The sequence below is a fragment of the Monodon monoceros genome, unplaced genomic scaffold (assembly GCF_005190385.1).
Source record: "Monodon monoceros isolate NGI ecotype Baffin Bay Population unplaced genomic scaffold, NGI_Narwhal_1 Super_Scaffold_11, whole genome shotgun sequence".
NCBI lineage: Eukaryota > Metazoa > Chordata > Mammalia > Artiodactyla > Monodontidae > Monodon > Monodon monoceros.
Window position 1 is genome coordinate 121,230,764 of NW_021703767.1, and position 21,561 is coordinate 121,252,324.

The window sequence follows — 21,561 nt, forward strand, 5'->3', positions numbered from 1 at the left end:
TACACATATTCCACCGCCCACCTTTCTAAGAGGGAGACAGTGGGGGTTATTTTGCAGAATCCAATGAACTTGACATTATCAGATATTTACTCAGAATAATTAAAATTCAAGTTCTACGTAATATATAAAATGGACTCAACATCACTTCCTAGGAAAGCAGTTGTCATAATCTTTGAATATCTGTCACTAATGTTCAAAATAAACTAACTACACTGAAAAGTAAATTCATCTAATCAATGCCAGATCACCAATCAATCATGCTAATATATGTTGATTAAGTCAGCTATCAAGACTTTAAACTGTGACTCCAAAATACAGTGGTAATTAACTGGCACTTTATAAAAAACATAAATCAAAATAATTAACTGTCACTTTATTCTAAAAAAATCAAAAGTAACTAATGGTTGGAGAATTAACAAAAATAACGTTGTACTCAATATATCTCTAAGCAGAAAGATTAATTTAATAGCACACACTTTATATTAAGCTACACAAAGAAGTGAGGAACTTTAGAAGATTATACCTGTCCTGTGGGTGATATTTTCATAGGGCCTCACTAGTTCTAGTTGATTATTGTATATAAATAAGCAAGTGCATTGGACAAAAACCAAACAAACAATAAACTACTGCTCCTTAAAAGGCAAGCTTCCAGATAACTTATTCTATAATCTCTGCTTCAATCCTTCCCCTCCTACTCACAGCCTAAACCTACAATTTGGCTTCTGACCCTATTTCTTTACTAGAACTTTCAAGGACACTAATAATATTAAGTGCTACCAAATCAAGCGACTGTTCTTCTGGTCCCACCTTATTTAATCACACTTCAGTGTTTGATAACACTGACCTTTCCTCAGCTTAGGTAACCCATTCTAATTTTTTTTTTTGAACTCCCTCTTTCAGGCTTTTCATCCACTACCTACACTTTAAATGTCAGGTAACTCTGGGCATCCACAGACCACTAAATTCATCATATAGGTGGAGAACCAATTTCAGGCATTTTTTTTTAATATGTCATTATAAAACAATTTTAAAAATATACTAAAATACAAATACTTGTAAGCTTCTCAACATTATTTGATGGTATTATGTGCCATGTTTCTCAATTTATCTATAGCGCATTTGACGATGGCTAGCCTTCAGGAGAATCAGGGTCTGTATCTGTGGCAGATATGGTGGGTCAGTGTTCACCATCTGTTACAATGTCCTTTGGCATATGATTTCCTGCACTGCAGAGACTAGAAAGCTAAAAACTACATTTCCCAGCCTATTTTGTAGTTAGGGTTGTGGATGTGATTTAAATTCCGTTAATTAGATGCACTCGCTGGAAATTTGGAGGACAAAAGAGAAGGGAGGTTGCATTTATGCTGCTTCTACTAGCAAGTACTGTCATGGAGATGTCCAAGTTTCCCGCAGTAGCTCTGGATGTAGTCCTTGTATCCATTAACAGGTTTCACAGATATCAAGAAGAAGGGTACAAGGCATCCATTCTGTCACACAGGTTGTGGCCAGTGTGCCTTAGCTCTAGGGCCAGCAGCAGCAGGGGAATTCCCTGGCAGTCCAGTGGTTAGGACTCCATGCTTGCAGTGCAGGGGGCACAGGTTCGATCCCTGTCGGGGAACTAAGATCCCACAAGCTGCACGGTGTGGCCAAAAAGTAATAATAAAACCTACTTCTAGAGCTAGCAGCAGTGACAACAGTTTACCGATGAAGATGGTTGCTTGTCGTTGGCTGTTTCCTAATAGTGGAAGATTCCTGATCATGGTAGAGGTGGCAAGGTTCTACAGCTAAAAGGTACAACTTCCTAATTTTGCAGGCACCTTTCTGATCCAAAAAGAGGTAGTAAATCGCTTCGTGGCCCAGATGCAATGTGGCTTTTGAATGTCATTCTTGAAAGTTGGACTAGAGTCTATTTCTTCAGTCTTTCTAACAGTTCTGTAAGCCACTTACAATCTTTTATTTTAAAAAAAATCTTTTATTAAATCTCTTTCTGCTTACACTAGCTAGAGTTGATTCTGTAACCTAATCCTGACTAGCTTCTTTTCTTATCCTTTCCACCTTTTCTAACAAATTTGAAAGTCCCATCTCACATTACTGGTCATCAGAGTTTGGTAAGTCTTTCAACTAGATGTGGATCAAATATGGACTCAGAAATTATAAAGCAGTATCTCATTGACAACCACTTTTACTGTTCCATTAGACAATGAGTTGAATAGCAGAGCACACTCAAAAGGTGAATGCTTCAACTTGGGAAATGGAGACAAATGGATCCTAACTCTGCATGGTTGTATCTGCCTTTGGAAAACATTTCTTCATTTCCTACTGCAGCATTTGGATGTGGTTTTGAAAACATGCTCAATAATACAATATCATGCTTCCATGAATTTGGGAGTGCCAAATTCTCAACATCCAAACCATGTGCACCATTTGAGTACCTCCATCTTACCCTTAAATTTACACATCCTATTTTGACTCTAAAGTAAAAAGATTAAAATGTGTTCAAGACATTCAATATATTGCTAAGATATGACACTTGAGCAAGACAGCTGAAATAATGCAAACAGTTTTTACTTGCATTTGAATGAAAGTAGAACATGTTTTTAGCTTATTCTTGATTTTTAAAATTCTGTGCATGCCAGGGTACTTCAATATGCAAAGGTAGATACTTCTACAAAGACACATGTATTATTGGCCCTACAGCAAATAGTATAGCTCTGACTACATTTACAACTGTTGCTATTTCCTTCAACAATGAATCAAGAGCAGGAGGCATATTATTGACGAAACAACCGTTCCTCTATGAAGAAAGGAGGCTGGCCTTCAAGCACAACATCTTCTACTCTATAACAACACCATTTCTTGTTGAATTCATAACTGGTACTCTTTAAGAACTTTTCAGTCTACATGACTTACAACCTAATTGTTAACCAAATTTTTAAAAAAAATCTTCTCCCCTAAAGTATGGATTTTTAGAGATGAACCAATCCTCTAAAGGGCATTTCTTCTCCCTCACAGATGTACTGCAAGTAGGCCAAGAACACCTTCACACTACACATCACTGGTTTTGTCAACCATAAAATGAAACAGCCGCCTGCCCATTCACGTGACAGTAATTGTTTCTCTGCATCATACATATCTTGCAACTTCATATACAGAGTATATAACAAAATGCTGTATTTAGCTTTGATCCCCTTCCTTCACACTGTTGCCTGTTACTTTTTTAATACGTAAACATATATATCACTCCTTGCTCAAAAATCTTCAATGGCTCCTCCATATCTACCACTGCCCACCTTGTGGGATAAAACCTAAAATTCCTTCATCTGGCATAAAAACCCTTCATAATCTGGCACCATCTACTACTTAATCTTTACCCCCACAAATTATGCTCCAGCAGTACTGTACTTTTAGTTCCTTGAAAACACTGCGTTCTCTCATGCCCCTGTACATTTTCAACACTATCTTCATTGCATGGGATGCTCTCACCTGATTTTTTTTCTCCTGAAAGCTCTGCTTAAGACCATCTTTGTAAAGTCTTCCCTCAACTCCTAGGTAGGCATGTCACCCTTTCCTCTATTCCCTACTACATCTTATATGCACTTCTACTCTAAGGATTGTATCGGATTGCACTTGTATTTCATTCAACAAATATTTATTAAGTGCCGACGGCATGCCAGACACCTTTCTAAATGCTGGGAATATAACAATGAACAAAACTAGGTCTCTGCCCACGTGGAACTTTTATACAATTGAGACAGTGGGGACAAGCAACATAAACTCTTAAACAAGTAAGTATATAATATTTATTGCCATGGAAGAAAATAAAGTAAGGTAAGACAGTGAGGGAGTGCCAGGCCCAGAGGGTAGAGAGGGAGGAGAGCAATGTTATTTTATACAGGGAATCAAGGAAGGCCTTTCTGTGAAGATATTTGAGGAGATACTTGAAGGAGGTCAATGAGGGAGTGAGTCACGCAGATACCTGGGGAAAGAGATGGATTAGCAGAAACAATAAAATATGCAAAGGCTCTGAGACAGGATAGTTTGGCACACTGAAGGAACAGCAAGGAGGCCAGTATGGCTGTAAAACAGTAAGCAAAGTAGGAAGAGTGAGGAAACAGTAAGAGGTGAGGTAGGATTGGGGGAGGAAACAGGTTAAATAGGGTCTTGCAGGCCAATGGAAAGTCTTAGGCTTTTCTGAATGAGATGGGAAGCTATTGAAGGATTATGGGCAGAAGAATGGCATGATCTAACTTTTGTTCTAAAGAATCACTGCAGAAGGAAAAGGGTGGAAGCAGGAAACTAGATAGGAGGCTATTGTAATCATTTTGATTAGAGATAACTGAGACTAGGGGGGCAGTCCTGGCATGGAAAGAAGTGGTCAGCTGGGCATATATTTTGAAGATAGAGCCAACAGGATTTTTGATAGCTTGCATGTGGATGTGAGAGGAAAAGGGGTCAAGGATCGCTTCTTAAAGGGTTTCAGCCAGAGCAGCTGGATGAACAGAGATGCCACTTCCAGAGGAAAGAGTCTCTTGTTGGGAAAGAGGGATCAAGAGTTCGTATTGAGTATGTTAAGTCTGAGATGCCTATTAGATATCCAAGTGCAAATGCAAGTGGGCAAAGAAGTGCTGGCTAGAGATAAAATTTGAGAATCATTAGCAAGTACATAATATATCTCAAACCTTAAGACTATACAGGATCACAAGGAAGGTAAATGTGGAGAAAAGAAAAGAGATTTGAAGACTGAGCCTCAGAGCTCTCCACCATCATTTTGCATTAGTAGAGTTAAGAAGGAACCAGCAAAGGAGACTGCTACATGTCTCTTTGCTGAATATAAACTTAAGGGACAGGACCAATGCTTAGCATCATGCTTAGCTTATAACAGTTAATGAAATATCTACTGAATAAGTATAAGTATGTGTATGTTTATAACTTTAGCATGGGCAAAAAAAGGGGTTCTAATATCACATCACGAATTATAAAATTGCATATAAGCTTCTTTTTATAAGTTTGATATAAGTTTATCCATGTCAACTGTTCCAAAGTTTTAAAAAGAAAATGTCTCCTGTATACAGTTACCAAAAGCACTAAATTTCAGAATTTTTATAGTGTTAATACAGAGATATCATATTGAGAACAAACAAACCAGTCCTGAAATGCACACATTCAAACATTTACTGAGTGCCTACTCAGATGCCAGGGATACATTAATGAGAAGAACAGAGAAAACTGTGTCCTCATTGAACTAACACAGATGGACAGATAATAAATAAGATAAATAAATTAAAATGGTATGTTAGTTTTAAGCAGGAATGGGCACCACATGAAATGGCAGAGGGAGGGGAACCAAGGAAGGCTCCACCTAGAAGGTAACTTCTGCATAAATACCTGAAGAAAGAGGGGAGACAAATTAAGTATTTTATAGAAAATAGCTTTTAGTCATTGGCAAAAAGTAAACAATTTAAACCAAGAAGATAAACACCATTGGGAATCAAAACCAATAACCTAGATTAACAGAAATAGAAAGACAGTCAACTCTCTGTGTACAAGATCAATGATTCTGTGCAAAGGTCACAGGTCCAGAGCCTACCATATAAATTTTACCTAGGACTAGAATCCCAAATATCAGGGTATTGGGTAGAGATTCCAGTGTTACGCTTCTGGGCATGGATGTGAGTATGCATATATGTGTTTATGTGTATGTTTTGGGGGGACTGTGTGCATGCATTTATATCTATAGGTTTGTATGCATGTTTCTGTGTGTCCGAGAGGGGAACACTACTGGGATAAGTAAGAAAAGAAGATAAATATTTATCAAGCAGTTGCATGCTCCGAGACAGTGCTAAATATTTTCTCAAATACCTCATTTGGTTGGTACAACAACCTTGTGACATAAGCATTACTGTTCTCTTTTATAAACTAAAAAAAAAAAAAATTCACAGTTACACAGCTGGCACAGTGAAATGACAGAAATCAAATTCCACAGCCTAGTCTTTCCATTCCTATTAATGTCTTTCTGGACACAGCAGTGTTGAGAGGAACAGACAGCTACTCCTTTCTGAAACTATCCTAAGAGATCTTGTAGAATCTCCAATCTATTTCAAAGGATACCTTAAGCACAGAAATAAAAGCCAATACAGACCCGCCAGCGTGATTAACTCCCAAGAGAAACTGCAAAGGGCCAGGGTCCTGGACAAGATGATCCGAAGATAAAGATTATTTGGAGTGGGAGGAAAGCTAAATCATAATAATAGTTCACTACATTCATTTATCAAATAAATAATACATTACACATAGATTTTTTTAGGGACTTCATATATATTATTTCACTTAATCTTCACGGTAACTTCTTCCAAGTAATCTTTTTAAATACAGAAACTGGGAATGGAGGGGTAACATTCCAGGAGTAAGGCAGGCACAACGTGAACAAGTTCGGGAGGTGGAAACAGGAGGAGCACCTTCAAGGAGGCAGTGAATAGTACAAATTGGCTAAAGCGTAAAGAGAGATGAAAGGGTTATAAGAAAGGATGAGACTATAAAGGAAAGGTGGCATCAAACAGAACCTGGAATGCCAAGCTAAGGAGTTTTAACTTTATTCAGGAAGCAACAAGGGTCACTAAAAGTTTCTGTGTGATCAAAACTATGCTTCAGGAAAATTACTAACAGTTACCGGGCCTAAACTAAGGGAATAAAGGGAAGAGGCGAGGAAAAGAAAAATGGAAGAGGTACTACAGAGAGAAAATCCACAGAATTTGGCCTAAGTGACTCAGGATATGATGTTCTAATAACTGGAATAGCAACCTAAACAGAGGATTAGACCTTTAGATGGGGGGCAAGATATAAAACTATGCAAACATTATCATTTACACACACAACAAAAAAATGGAGTGAAGGAGAATGAATCAAACATACGCTTAAAAATATAACAGTTTCAGTGTTGACAAGCTTAGAATAAAAGTAAAATGCTGTTATGCCATCTAATTATAGACAAAAAGACAATCCTATATGTGTTCTTTATTTTTTTTTTTTTTTTGGCTGCACTGCGAGGCATGCGGGATCTTAGTTCCCCGACCAGAACTCAAACCCGTGCCCCCTGCAGTGAAAGTGTCGAGTCTTAACCACTGGACCGCCAGGGGAGTCCCAAGACAATCCTATGTAATGTTGACATATAAGGTCTTTCAAATTTTCGTATAATGTTTAATTTTAATTTTTGCAGTAAGATGAAAGTTGCACAAAATTCTGAAAACATATACAGTACTGGTGCAAGTTAAACAAATTCATTTTGGAGACACCTATGAGTTTCAACGTGAGTTTTGTACTTAATGATCTGCATGTCCCTAGTCTCAACCTCCTGCATAAAAAGAGGTAATTATAATGCTTCAAGGACTACTGTGACCATTAGCGCAGGTCAAGGACTTACCACGATGCCTAGGACAGAGTAATCACTCAGTAAATAGTAACTAGTAGTGCCCTTCCTTGGTTAGAGATTCCTAAAAATTAGCATCTGTACACAATTCCCTTCACTCAAGCCATTAGGTTCTGACCAAAGATAATCTGTAATTTAACAACTAGATACACCAGAGAAGCTCACTTTTTTTTAATGAGACTTTTATTAAAGAAATAATACATTTCCACTAGAGGAAATAGATGCACAAACACCTGACCTTTCTATACCTCGGGCTGCACATCTCTAAAATGAGGGGTTTGAAATGTTTCAAATGGGGGGGCACAATTTGGGGTTCAGCTAACCAGAGATTTATTTTGTCTGTATTGCATAGTGTTAGGAAAAATGTAGCCAACATCTAGAAACTGGGAGAGTTAATAATAAATAAATCCATATTTCTGGTTTCTCTTTAATAATCAGAGACCTGGCAACGTGGTTCTGAGTAGAAACTGTAGAGGGACAGCCTCTTTCAAAATCCTAACAATCCCCACCTGGCTTCAACTTCACTATGCCTGGTCTCTGTAGACTGGAGTTTGCAACACCTTAACTAGTTAATCTTCTAGGCTCCCGTAGCTTTAAGAGATAACACCTGAAATGTTTTAAAATGCACGTGGCAACACTGATTTCAAACGTTTTTAGATATTGCTACCTGTGGCCAGTTTAATCTCATAAACACTACAAGAACTAGATATACATTTATATTAAATAGCTGTTCATCAAGAAAACTATGATTATTTACTTTACCGATTATCACTACTGTTTACGTTACAACATGCCAGGCACTATAGCAAGTCATCCAATCTTCCCACAACCACTCTGTAAGATTAGAATAACTACCATTACGAATTTATACAAAAGGAAGCTGAGGCTCAGAGAGGTTAGGTGATTACTAGAAAAGTAGCAGAAAATCATGTTTTCAACATGCTACATTTTCATTCAATTTCTAGATACCTAATAAATATTTCCTATAAAGAAATCTTACAGAAGAGCTCTCTCTTGTTCATTTTTTACAGTTCTCAATGGAGAAAGGAAGAGAAAAACTGCCGTAATCACACATGACCTTCCAAAAGGTTTCCTATTCACCCTCTTCAGAGTATGTCGGATTGCCCCAGGTGTACAGTAACAAAAAAGGGGGGGGGGGTACCTAAGAACCACTGAAGATAAGAAAGTTACATAGCTGTTATTCTGCTGTCTAGTTGTCATCTCGAAAGCACCACTGGGAAGTTATACATTTATATTTGTGATACTATTGAGGCAGAGAATGAGACACCAATAGGCATATGGTGACTGCTGGAATATCTACTAGTAAGTAGGGTTTTCCAATGCATAAATTAACATAATCAGATAACTAGATTGTCAAGCAACTTTTCTTACTCCCAATAAATGATAAATTACCTTTAAAAATATAATCTGAGATTCTATAATCCCACTCAACTGGTCATCTTAAAAAAAATCAACACATTACATAATTCCTAGCAGAAATCTGGTTCTATGGAAGAACAGGCACTATGATATCAACCTGGGACCTGGAGGTTAAAGAAACAGGGAATAATAAAGTTTCACTAACACTGCACTCCTACTCCATCACGGAAATAAGGTACTGTGCAATCACCAGTAAAACATAAACGAGGTAATAGCACTGAGTGAGCACTTGAGTGGGCAAAGGACTCCAGGAATCCAGTATAGTTTAGGTGGTTAGCCTAAACTCAGTGAGCAAAGAACTGTCTTGTGGTTATAAAACCTGAACAACATAAAGTACAACTCTTGACAAGGCATAAAGTCAAGGTTAAAGCATGAATTCCATGGCAACTCCTCAAAAATGCCCTACTAGGTAAGATGCAGCTCCTCAGTGTGAAAGTCTACAGAACATAGTTAGGGGCCAATTGTTTTACACAAGTCATGTGCATAATAATTATCATACAGTTATCTATATTGCTATCATATTAATCACCTCCGACTGAAGCTTAGGACAGAGCAAGAAGTTAGGAAACTACTGTACATGAAAAGGCAAGTTTCGCAAGGTATTGCCAGGAAACCTCCATGGGTTATAGAGAGACGTCACCAAGTTGCAGGCAGGATCTTCCTGTGGTTTGCTTTGCCCACTTCTGGTTTCAGTTTTGAACGTGTGCTGATCCCTAAGCTCCCTACAGCCCCCTTCTCAAGTAGCAAACCAAACTCTGAAGCACATAGGGCAGAAATCTCTCCTAGGATAGGCCAATGGTCCCTACAGCTACAAGAAACTTAAAGGCTCCTAAGCTGACCAAGAGAGACTAGTATGGCAAGCAAATGAAAGGCCCAAAGCCAGGTGATGACAGAACTAAGGGCTACATGGACAGGCCACATATGGGATAAGGCTACTATTTCTGATAACAGCATCCAGGAAGCCAAAATGGGACTCAGTCATGATACAGAGTTTTTCAAAAAAAAAAAAAAATGGCACCTAGATATAAAGAAGTAGCACCCACACAGGTGCATGTATATGGGGGGTGTGTGTGTGCAAGGGTGTGTTTTCTAAGAGAACCGTTAACATGCACAAACCCACATGAGCACAGCCAAGTAGACAGAAGAATAACATTTTTTGTGAAACCCGAAAACAGTACCAAAGATAAATTTTTATAGCATTCCAACATTCTAATTTTATTGACATTAGACCATAACCAATTTAGGGATCATTATTAACTTCTTGACAACAGAAACGTACTCATCAGTTCTTCCCAATATACCAACTCACAGGCAACTTGGTAGAGAAAAGGACACAGACCTTGGCATCTTAAAGACCTTCTGAATACCTGCCCCTGCCCCTTTGAACCCTGAGCAAATAACCTTTCCATCTGCTTCTTTGCTAAAATAGGAATTAATAACAAACTGCTTCATGAAATTGGATTAAATGAAATAATTTACAAAGTATCCTAACAGAGTACCTGGAAAAGAGTAAATACTCAATAAATGTTAGTTCACTTTCCCCATCTACCAAGAAAATTTTTTTATAAAATAAAACTGTCTAGGGACTTCCCTGGTGGCACAGTGGTTAAGACTTCGAGCTCCCAATGCAGGGGGCCTGGGTTCGACTCCTGGTCAGGGAACGAGATCCCACATGCATGCGGCAACTAAGAGTTGGCATGCCACAACTAAGAAGGCCACGTGCCGCAATTAAGGAGCCCGTGAGCCACAGCTAAGTCCCAGCACAACCAAATAAATAAACATTTAATAAAATAAAAAAATAAAACTGCCCAAATTCAAAACGAATAGGTTCCGTACCACTCACACAAATGTTAACAATATTTTAAGGGATCAAAATTATTCTTTTTACTATATTCCTCTGAAACAAAATACTGAATTTTTTTAAAGTCAACTTTCTGAATACAAACAATGGGTGAAAACAGGCAGAGTATATGAGAATTCACTGTATTACTCTTACAGTTTTGTGTGTGAAGTTATATCAAAATTAAAAGTTACCCAAAAAATTGACAGAAAAATTGACTTTATTTCTATGTGCACTCAAAATGTTACCCAACCTAACATTTGGTTGCCCTTATTTTTGCAGATAGGATAGTCTTCAACAGTTAGAGAAAGAGAGGCTCTCACAGAATAAGACAAATATTGTATCAAATTCACTTATACAAACAGTCATTTTTTGATAACATACCTCATAAATAAATACACTCTCCAGAAAAGTAAACCTTTATAAGGCCAATTCTCTTTGTCCACCACTGACATAACCAATGTTGTTTATCTTTTCAAACATCTTTCTGTGCATTTTTCCATATACATATACAGAAGTCACATGTAACTATACATACCACCCTAACAACTGGCTTCTTTCTTATTCAACGATACCTCTTGAAGTTCTTTCCTTTCATACTATAGATATATCTCATTCTTTTTAGCCATATATGGGATAAGGCTACTATTTCTGATAACAGCATCCAGGAAGCCAAAATGGGACTCAATCATGATCCAGAGTTTTTTAAAAAATTTTTTAAAAAAGTGGCACCTAGATATAAAGAAGTTGCACCCACACAGGTGCATGTAAATGGGGTGTGTGTGTGTGTGTGTGTTATAAAATATGTTTATGAACATACTACTTAGCCATCATCCTACTGATGGACACTTAAATTGCCTCTGTATTGTTTTACCAACAAGGTAATATTAAACATGTTTGTATATACCGCTTCTGCAACCGTGTGTTTCTGTAGGGCAGATATGTAGAAGTAGAAATGCACAGGGTATACACACTTAAATTTTTAACAGATATTGCCAAAATGCTCTCCAACACTGCTTTCCAGTTTAAAATTCAAGCAACAGTGAAGAAAGTACCTGTTTCCCTAAACCCTCACCAAATACTGAAAGCAATGAGCTCTTCTTTTTTCACAAACTGATGACTTTTTAAAATCTGTATTTCCCTGATTAATTTTTGTTAAACCTTTCCAGTATTTTCTTATGTTTACTGGCCTTTTGTATCTTCTTTTCTGTGGAATGCCTATTCATATCCTTTATTTTTCTAATGGCCTTTTCCTTTTTAAAATTTGGATGAACTTTTTATATACTCTGGACACTAACAAATAAGGAGTATAGATAGCAGGTTAAGAGTAACAGAGCCAGTCTGCCCACGGCTCACTCACTGTCTCATCTTGACAAGTTACTTAGTTTAGCCTCAGTTAAACTAAGGCTCAGTTACACTAAGGCCTCCGCACCTCAGTTTCCTCATCTGTAAAAATGTGGATAATAACTGTACTTATAGAGTCACCATGAGGATTAAGTTAGTTAATATACTTAAAGTGCTTTATCTTTTTTTTTTTTCAAACATCTTTATTGGACTTAAAGTGCTTTAAAACAGTGCCTGGCACAGTATAAGTGTTATATAAGTGTTTTCTTTTTCCTCTAGGATTTGCTGCAAGTATCCTCTCCCAATCTATTGTTTATCTTTTAGCTCCTGTTTATAGTTAAGTCTTCATTTACTTTTCCTCAAACAATTATTTTTCCATCTCTATTCTAATATCAGAAATTATATACATAGATGAAACAAAGACTGCCCTCACTGGATCTCATAACCAAATTCTCCTCAAGAATAAACAGAGACATCAGCCAAAGAATCTAAATTTAAAAAAATCTTTCCGCTAAAAAGATAGCTAACTTCCTTACTGCATAAAGCATTCCCACCAATCAGTAAGATGACTGATAATCCAGCAGGGAAAAAGGCAAACCAAATAAACACCAAAAAATGGGGGAAAAAATGGCTCTTAAAAATATGAAGAAAGGGGCTTCCCTGGTGGTGCAATGGTTAAGAATCCGCCTGCCAATGCAGGGTACAGTGTTCGAGCCCTGGTCCGGGAAGATCCCACATGCCGTGGAGCAACTAAGCCCCTGCGCCACAACTACTAAGCCTGCTCTCTAGAGCCCGTGAGCCACAACTACTGAAGCCCGTGTGCCTAGAGCCCGTGCTCCGCAACAAGAGAAGCCACCACAATAAGCAGCCCGCACACCGCAACAAAGAGTAGCCCCCGCTCACCGCAACTAGAGAAAGCCCGCGCGCAGCAACAAAGACCCAACACAGCCAAAAATAAAAATAAATAAATGTATTTTAAAAATTATGAAGAAATCCTCAACCTCATTTAGAAGTGCAAATTAAAACTAAATATTAGGTGTTCCTTTTCATCTTACAGACCAGTAAAGATCAAGAAGTTTTAAAATACACACTATGGGGGTGTAAAGAAACAGGCATTCATATATTGCTGCTGGGAGCATAAACTGTTATAGTTTCTATGAAAAGCAATTTGCCACTGTCCTTTGAGCATAAAGATGCACATACCACTCAATTCATCAATTTAACATCTAGGAATTTATCCTACAGACACATGCATTCATATGAAAAATAAAATACCTACAAAATTATTTATTGCAGTAATGTTTGTAATAGCAAAAACTGGAAATAATCTAAATGTCCAGTCCAGGGGACTGGCTAAATAAATTGTGGTATATAGAGATGATGAAATTTTATGCAGCTGTTAAAAAAATGAGGCAGTTCCCCCTACCTCCCTACCTCCCTCCCTCCGCCCCATATATACACACATATATTTATGAAAAATCGTCAAGCTACTATTAAGTGTAAAAAGGCAAGATGCAAACGTGTATATTTTGTCATGATATGTATATTGGTGAGACAGAGATGGTAATACTCACACATTTAAGTATAAATGCTTAAATAATCTCTGTATGCATACGAAAGAAATTAATTGGTAATGCTTACTTCTGAAGAGGGAATGGCTAGGGGAATAAAAGAAGTGAGAAAAATTAACTTTTTAATGTATACCCTTATGTACCTTTTGAATTTTGTACCAAGTATTTGTACTATCTAATCAAATGAACAAATAAACCTTTAAAAATAATCAATTGAAAACCTCCCTGTGATCACACCAAACTTTCTACTGGTACCCTTTATTCTTTTTTTGGTTTTTGGTTTTGCCATGCCACGCGGCATGCAGGATCTTCTCCGATCAGGGATTGAACCCGTGCCCCCTACATTGGGAGCGCAGAGTCTTAACCACTGGACCGCCAGGGAAGTCGCTGGTACCCTTTAAATGGTCACGCACAGCAGGTTGCTAACATTCAGGTAGTTGATGGCTAGTCTGTTCAATGGGCAAAAGCAGAGGCTCACCATCCTAGCTGCCCATTAACAAACCCTGTGGAATGTTTTAAACCTACAGGTGCCCAGGTACCACCCCAGAAATTCTGATTTAGTAGGTCTGGAGTAAAGCCTGGGCATCAGAACTTTTTAAGTTCACAGGTGACACTGATGGGCAGTCAGGTCTGAAAACAGCTGAGTTAGAGCATAACAAAAAAAGGTAAACATCCAGGCTCAGTCTCCACCTAGATTACAACCACAGTTTCATCACTAACCCTAACTACTTCACAAAGTTCTTAAAGAGGAACAGATGAGAGGATGTAGCTGGCACAGTGAAAATCTATTACTACTTCTGGATATTATCATTAAGATAGGCAGTGTAATCTTCATATATTAAACACAGTACTTTTGCAACACTCATACTAATGAGTTCATCCTATGTAGCATTTTAGTAAAAACTTTGATAGTAGTGGACTAGTGCCCAACAGGCCATTAACTGTGTGACAGTGGAGTCTCTGAGTGTCAACTTCTTCATTTGCAAAATGAGGGGACTGAACAAGATATGTTCTCTACCTTCCGGCTCTAAACTTTTATAATTCTCTAAGAATACAGGTGTCTAAAAGCAACTATTGCTTTAGGATAAACTAGTAAGAACCTTTTTCATCTCATTCACTGCTTAGGCCCATTTCACAGTCCAGTAGGTTGGTGCCCTAACACACACTCAGGTATGTATTGTGTACTGCTGAATAAAGTAATGGTCACAAAAAAAAACTTGTTAGGATTCAAACAATATTATCTAATAAATCTTAGTGCATATTACACACAATAAGTATACTAAACACATTTAAGCATTAAAATAAAAGCATCCAATGTACTGTCTTAAAGTATTAATAAATGTTTCAAGTTAAAAGGCAACAATCAAAGACTCAGTGCTGGACGGGATGTTGAAGACCACAACCAAACCCTTCATTTTACAAGTAAGAAAACAGAAGCTCAGCAAAGTTAAAGAATTTGCCCAAAGTCATTCTGTCATTAATGATATTCTTAGAACTAAGCTCACTGTAACAAATTTGTCAAGTACTGTTCATTCATGTTTGCATGTCTACTGGTATAGCCTTATAAAGTATATTATTTTAGCTAGGGATTTTGGTGAAAATAATGACATACAAAACTAAATATGTATTGTAGAAATTTCTTAATATACATAAAAAGTTTCTTAATTTACATTAATTGATTACTATATAACAAAACTGATAGCAGCACTCAAAAGCAAACAGAATTTCATTAGTAGATAAAACATAATCTGCTATTATTGTCAAATAATTTCACAAAGCACATTAGCAAGAAATAGGATTAGTATCTGTGATTAAAGGATAAAACGATAGTTTTATTTCAGCTACGCTACGTTAGTTCCACAGTCCCTTAAGAGTCTATTCAAAGAGTTCTAAGTTAAAAAAGAAAAATTCTATGAACTCATTGAGGTTTACCTCCTGTCTTCCTCAGAGCAAATGATTAGCGGACTGCTCTGTGAACTTTTACAAAGAACCCTTTTCTCTCATTTCGATCCATCTAAAAGATGGATTCTTCCTCCATCTTAAATAACTCATCATCTCATTTCAAATTTCTGACAATAATGAGTTCTTAGCATGAACAAACCCTTTTTAAATCTCTATTAATTTATTAAATAACATCTCATTTCAAATGTCTGATAATAATGAATTCTCAGCATGAATAAACTCTTTTTAATTTCTCCCTCTCAATTCGATCGCATTGGTCAATAAAATGTTTTGATTTATATTTTATTACCAAAAAATTGAAACCTCCCATGACAAATAAAAATATTTAATGTGTAAGGTGGGATTATTAGATTTTTCTCTTACAGGCTCAGGACCAATTAGTAACAATATTCATGGAATACAGTCAGGTAATAATATTCAATCCCCTAATAATGAGCAATCAGAGCATTTAGATAAATTTAATCCTTTTCCTAATAAGGCAACTTTGGCATCAATTCAAACCTAAGCTCAGTTGGAACTGTGATTTTGAAAGGGATGAACTTCCTGCCACGGACCCATGTAGTTTGTCTTTAATAATACTATCATCTTCTAGTTTGTTTAGCTGTAAAATTTACAGAACACTTTCACATATAGTACATATCTCAAATCCTCCTCAGGATAACATAGTGAGAGGTAAGACATTTTCTAAAGGCCTGTTTTGTTCTAGGCACCATGCTGACAACTGGACATTAAAAACAAACAAACAAACAAAAAAACAAGAATGAATTCTACCTTGGAAGAACTCACAGTCTAATGGGGGAAAGAAATGATTTCTATACAATGTGTTACAAGGAAATCAACAACAACTTGTGATTCCCCAGCAGTACAAAGGCCTACCACATTCTCTCCAGGAATGAGGGTAGCAGTGTCCCACACACACAGCTTTGGTCAGGAGATCACATGGAGCAGGCTTCTGAAGGATGAGTAGGAGTTCCCTGGCATAAATATGGGGTGGAAGAAAGGAGAAGACACGGCCAAGCAGAGGGAACAACATGTACAAAATGGCTAGTGATGAGGCGTTATTCCCATTTTAAAGGTGAGGAAGACAAGCTCAAAGGTAAGTGAGCTGCCTAAAGTCACATGAATAATAATTAACAACGTATGAAACAGAATTCAAGTCTCCTGATTTTAATCAGCTTTGTACACCAGGAAATGCCAGCACATGTTGGACCAGAACATAAAGTTTTTAGCTACTACTTTATTACTCCTTCCTAAGAAATGGCCCATATCTGGTTCAGTTCCTGGGGGGATGAAGAGAATGATCGGGGAGGGATTTATTTAATCCTCAAATCAAGCCTGTGAGATAGAGGTGTTTTAACTACCCCCACTTTACCCACAAGAACAGAGAGACACACAGAGGTTAACAAAAGTCAGAAATTAAGTGGAGAATCAAACCCAGGTGACTAACCTGACCAAGCCTCTAAACTCAAGCACTTAACCATATCCCACGGATCCTACACAGGGAGACCACGTGAGTTCTGGGACATATCGTGGTCCCAGAGATCTTGTACTGTACCACACATCTCAACGTTCACACAAATCCTCATTGGCTCCCTTATCAATCTGGTCTCCCTTGAGCAGGTCAACCCATGCATAAGGTGGTCTGGGCTCTCTGAGCAACATTTTTACAACATGATTTAACTGGATGAGAGCAAACTTAACAAAAAGCAGTAACCAAAAAGGAGGACATGACAAAATAACAGCATGAAGCCTGAAAGTATAAAGGAGAAAGCCCCAACCCCCATCTTTCACTTGTGTATGGGATTTTTAGGGGGATGGGGCCAATGTCAAAGTGCTTCAAGAGGACTAACATACCGGCCACTCACTGCACAGGAGTTCAGACCAAAGGATGGAGTCTGGAGTACAACCTTGCTTTCCTTGATCAAAGGTTCATACAACTCTAAGACATCCAACAACTAAACCTGGCTCTTGAATATTAATATTTGGAGCTGCCATGGTTTCCTACTGCACTAATATGACTTCAAGGAATTAAGGGTCCGCACATAAGCTCAAATACTGTAGCAACACTGGATTAGCTAATGTCAGTTGATTGTTTGAAAGTGACCACAGAATGTCATTTCACCTTGTGAAGTATACGGGGAATATATGGGGTATATGGAAATATATGGGAAATTCAATAAATACTGGAGCGATATGCCTAAAGAAGGTTGTGGACTACTATTCTAGAACTTGAGAGAGATATAAATCCAACCTTCCCATTATCTGCTGGAATAATCTGGAGATGAAGGGTCCTACCCAAGTCCAGGAGAAAGAACATTTCCTTTCAGGCTCACTTTCAGACCTAAGAATCTATAATTCCCCAAGTCAAAGGCTCTCAATCAGCAGTTGGAATCTGCCAGCACAGCTCCAGGCTCGTGGGCACATCAAGCTTTCCTCCGAGGTCTCTCTCCCAGCATGGTGAAAAAGAAAGCTGACACAGTTACCCACACTCCCAAGCTGCTTAATATCTGCACAGTCAGAACCGCTATCATCCCATTTCTGTGACTTTAGCACCTGCTAATAACGACACTTCCAGCCCCCCAGCCCCCAACCTGCAAAACCCACATGTCAGTTTCAGGGAAACAGAAAACAGCATCTCTTCACAGGGTTCTGAAGGTCAACCAACTCTAGATTACACCAGCTAAAAGGAGGGCACAGAAACAGAGAGGGAGATGGGGGGAAGCTTCGTATATAAGTTTCCTAATACGTTTTTTCTATAAAACAGACACTCCATGACCTGAGCTATAAGCTGAGCAATTCAAAAAGCAAGAAGCTGACTGCGATAACAGATGCAGTACTTCGACTATGGTTAAAGAGGTAATATCACTCCCAGCAGATGGATGTTCAATCTCCAAGTCTGGGTAGTGGGGTTGCTCTCCCATAAAAACAAAGTTGAGTTTTCTTATTTGTAGGCCCAAGTTGCACTCACAGTGATATCACTTACTGTGCTATCTTTGCCATGGAGCAGGTGAAAGTGCAGGGCAGCTAAGTCCTTCTGGAAACAGTCCAACCCTAACTCTCGATTCCAAGATATGTGTATATGTAGTTCCATGGTACAACCCGCAGCTATGTAAATCAGCGAGGCTCCAATAGACACTGCCTAGCATCAAGTGACACTAAAATGTAAAGCAGTGAAAATCTGAAAAATCAGATCAGTGGGGGGTGCTCTGGCCCATTCATTTATAGTTTTCCCAAATATTAAATTAGATATATGCAAACATTAAGCATAAGACTTAACTTGAATACTGAAAAGATTTTATACCCTAGTAGGTTGTGCTGGGATCTTAGACATAGCCAAGATCTCCTTCTCTGGTGTCATTTTTCCAGGTTTTAAGAACTGTACTCTCTTAAGAACCCCAGCACTACTTCTGGAAATAAAAAGGTGAGAGAATTTAACATGTCTGCTTCTGAGGTTTAATAAAATCCCAAATACTTGAAAGGGGGATCAACTTGAAAAAGGCAAGTGGGGAAATCCAACCTCACTTAATAATATCACTACTCAGGAAGAGGAAAATTTTACATCCTGTGCAAGAAAGAGCATTGTTAACCATTTTAATGGCAATTCGATTTTCTTCATACAAAGTAAAAAGTACTCCTAATGACTAAGGGCTATTTACAGGAAACATGAAGCATGGAGCATGTTTCCAGTCTGAGGATACTGAATCAAGAAAGCAAAGCTAATTTTCGACCAGAGCAAAAATAAACTGTATTGACATATCTTATCTTACAAATAACCAAAAAAAAAAAAAGTGTTTCCTCTGAATAAACTACAGTACTGTGAAAAAATTGGCAATCTGACGCCAAAGGGTCATTTTTAAAAAAAATAAATGTCCAAATGACTGAATTCAAATGGTCTGTCTACAGTAATGCTCAGGGCCTCTGAGCAAAAATGTGAAGGCAAGTAGGATGGCTCACTCACGAAAGTAACAATTAAAGGCATAAGAAAGCAAGGAATTAAGTGGGTTAAGTGCGGGCTGGATGACTGTTTTGAGACCTGCTCACAGGAAGCCACTACATCCTGCCTTAAGTCCCTGTCAGTCACGCTGTCTCTCGATTCAAGTCCCCGCCGCAGCGAGGTGGGGCAAGTACAGGTGTCCGGCCCCAGCCCCTCCCGGAGCGCTCACTCGCGAGCACACGTACGGCGGCCACTCGAGTCCCAGGGCGGCCCGTTTCCCCAGCCCTGGGCGCCTTTTCCACCCTCGCCCCGGCTCGTGAACCCAGAAAACAGGCAGCCCCCTCCCCTCGGGCCAGCCCCAGTTCCCCGCCCTCCTCCTCCTCCTCCTCCGGCCGCGCCTCCCAGTAATTACCACCCGGCTCCCACCGCCGGGCCGCTCCCGACGCCAGCAGCCGCCCGCAGGCCTGCGTAGGAGGGCAGCCGGAAGCTCCTCACGCCCCCAGCTCACGCCCCCAGCCGCAGCCCGGGCCGGGGCGTCCCAGCGTCCAGGCCGCGCCCCAAAGCCGAGCCCCTCACGCCGGCGCTGCCCCCGCAAACCCCCCCTCCCGGTCCCCGGCAAATTCCCGGCTCTCCACTCGCTCCGGACTGGGGCAGCCTCAGCCCACGCCGCCCCGTCCGGGAGACGCCTCCCCCAACACACCCCCCTTCCAGCCTCCCCGGGCCGGTCCTCCCCGCGCGCCTCGCCCGGCCCCCGCCCAGGCCCCTCTCGGCCCCGGGGTCCCAGCGCGGCTCGGCGCCGCCACCCCCACGCGCCCGCCGCCCCCTCAGTCCCGCGGCCGCCGGCGGCGCCGCCGCCGCCGGGTGGGTTCCCTCACCCCGGCCCCAGCTTACAGATCTTGCCCCGCAGGCTCTGCAGCACTCGGACCTCGCGACTGTCCTCGTCCCCGGCCTCCGGCTCTGCCGTCGCAGTCGCCGCATCGGAAGAAGCCGCAGCAGCAGGCGCCGCCGCCGCCGCCGCCATGGTGCCGCCCGGCCTGTACCGCAGCCTCGCCGCCTGCGTAGCGCGGCGAGGCGGAGCCCAGCCGCGGCCTCCGCTAGGGCGAGCCGCGCGCCTGGCCACGCCCCCCGGGCCGCGGCCGGTCTCGCCCCGCCCCCCCCCGCTCCGCTCCGCCCTGCCCCCGCCCCACCAGGGGCCCCGCAGTCGCCGCCCCCGCTCCCCCGAACCCGGGCAGCCAGGCGCGAGCCCACCTCTTGGCTTTCCTCCTCTTGGCCCCGTCAAAGCCCAGGCTCTAGCCAAGTGTGGCTCTGAGTCGTGGCTTTGAGCAGCCTCAAAACCCCACTGAGAAAACACCAGCCCTCCCGAGATTCCCCAAATCTTCCTGGGAATTACTCCCCCCTCCCGCCGTCCGCGGATTTCCACATCTAACGCTCAAGGGAACTCCCTGTGGGAAGAAAAGAGAATGGAATTTGACAGTTGCGTGGACCTCCAAACTACCTTATTCAGAAGGAGCCGAGGGGCCTTAGAGACTCCCCCAGTAATGTCCACATGCCCTCACCCTCAAGCCAGACGCCACACACACACAGATTCTTACTTTTAAGTCAGAACGCTGTTCGTTCCGCAAAAGCTGGTTCAAAAAAAGGTCCCTCCCCGCAATCTCAACCTGAGTGCAGTGCCGGAGACCCTCCCATAGAGAAATGTTGACGCCTCTACCACCGCTTGGGTACTTGGGAAACAAAGAGCAAGGAAGGGTCGGGTCGCATCTCCCATCCCCCCGCCCATAAGTGAGCTTGTTGAAAAGTTGATTGACACTAGGAAATTCGTAAATCTTTGACTAGTTTGTTAGCTTTTTTTCCAAGGGAACTTTTTGCAGTGAGTAAACTGCATGAATAATACCCTGGTATGTAAGGAGGAAGATGATTTCCTAGTCTTGAGGTTAACTGCAATGCCCTAAGAAGGAAGAAACTGTGACTTAATAGGGCAGGGTAGTTGTTTTCTAGGGCAACAATAGGAATCAGTCTGTCAACAAATATTTTTTGAGGGTCAGAC

General features: G+C 40.4%; 1 protein-coding gene across 4 annotated transcripts in view; it reads right to left on the reverse strand.

The window, feature by feature from the left end:
- The window catches only part of RASA2 (RAS p21 protein activator 2), a 116,796-nt gene extending 95,699 nt beyond the window's left edge, over positions 1-21,097 (reverse strand). The window contains exon 1 of one of the 4 annotated variants that reach the window (XM_029213999.1): positions 21,010-21,097. Coding sequence is in view for 2 of the 4 variants with exons in the window: in XM_029213996.1 (XP_029069829.1) it covers positions 20,406-20,535 (130 nt within the window). In the remaining 2 variants the exon portion in view is untranslated. Of the gene's footprint in view, positions 1-20,405; positions 20,565-21,009 lie in introns of those variants that run through there. The other 3 variants (XM_029213996.1, XM_029213998.1, XM_029213997.1) reach the window with 3 other exon arrangements.
- Between the last annotated feature and the right edge of the window lie 464 nt (positions 21,098-21,561).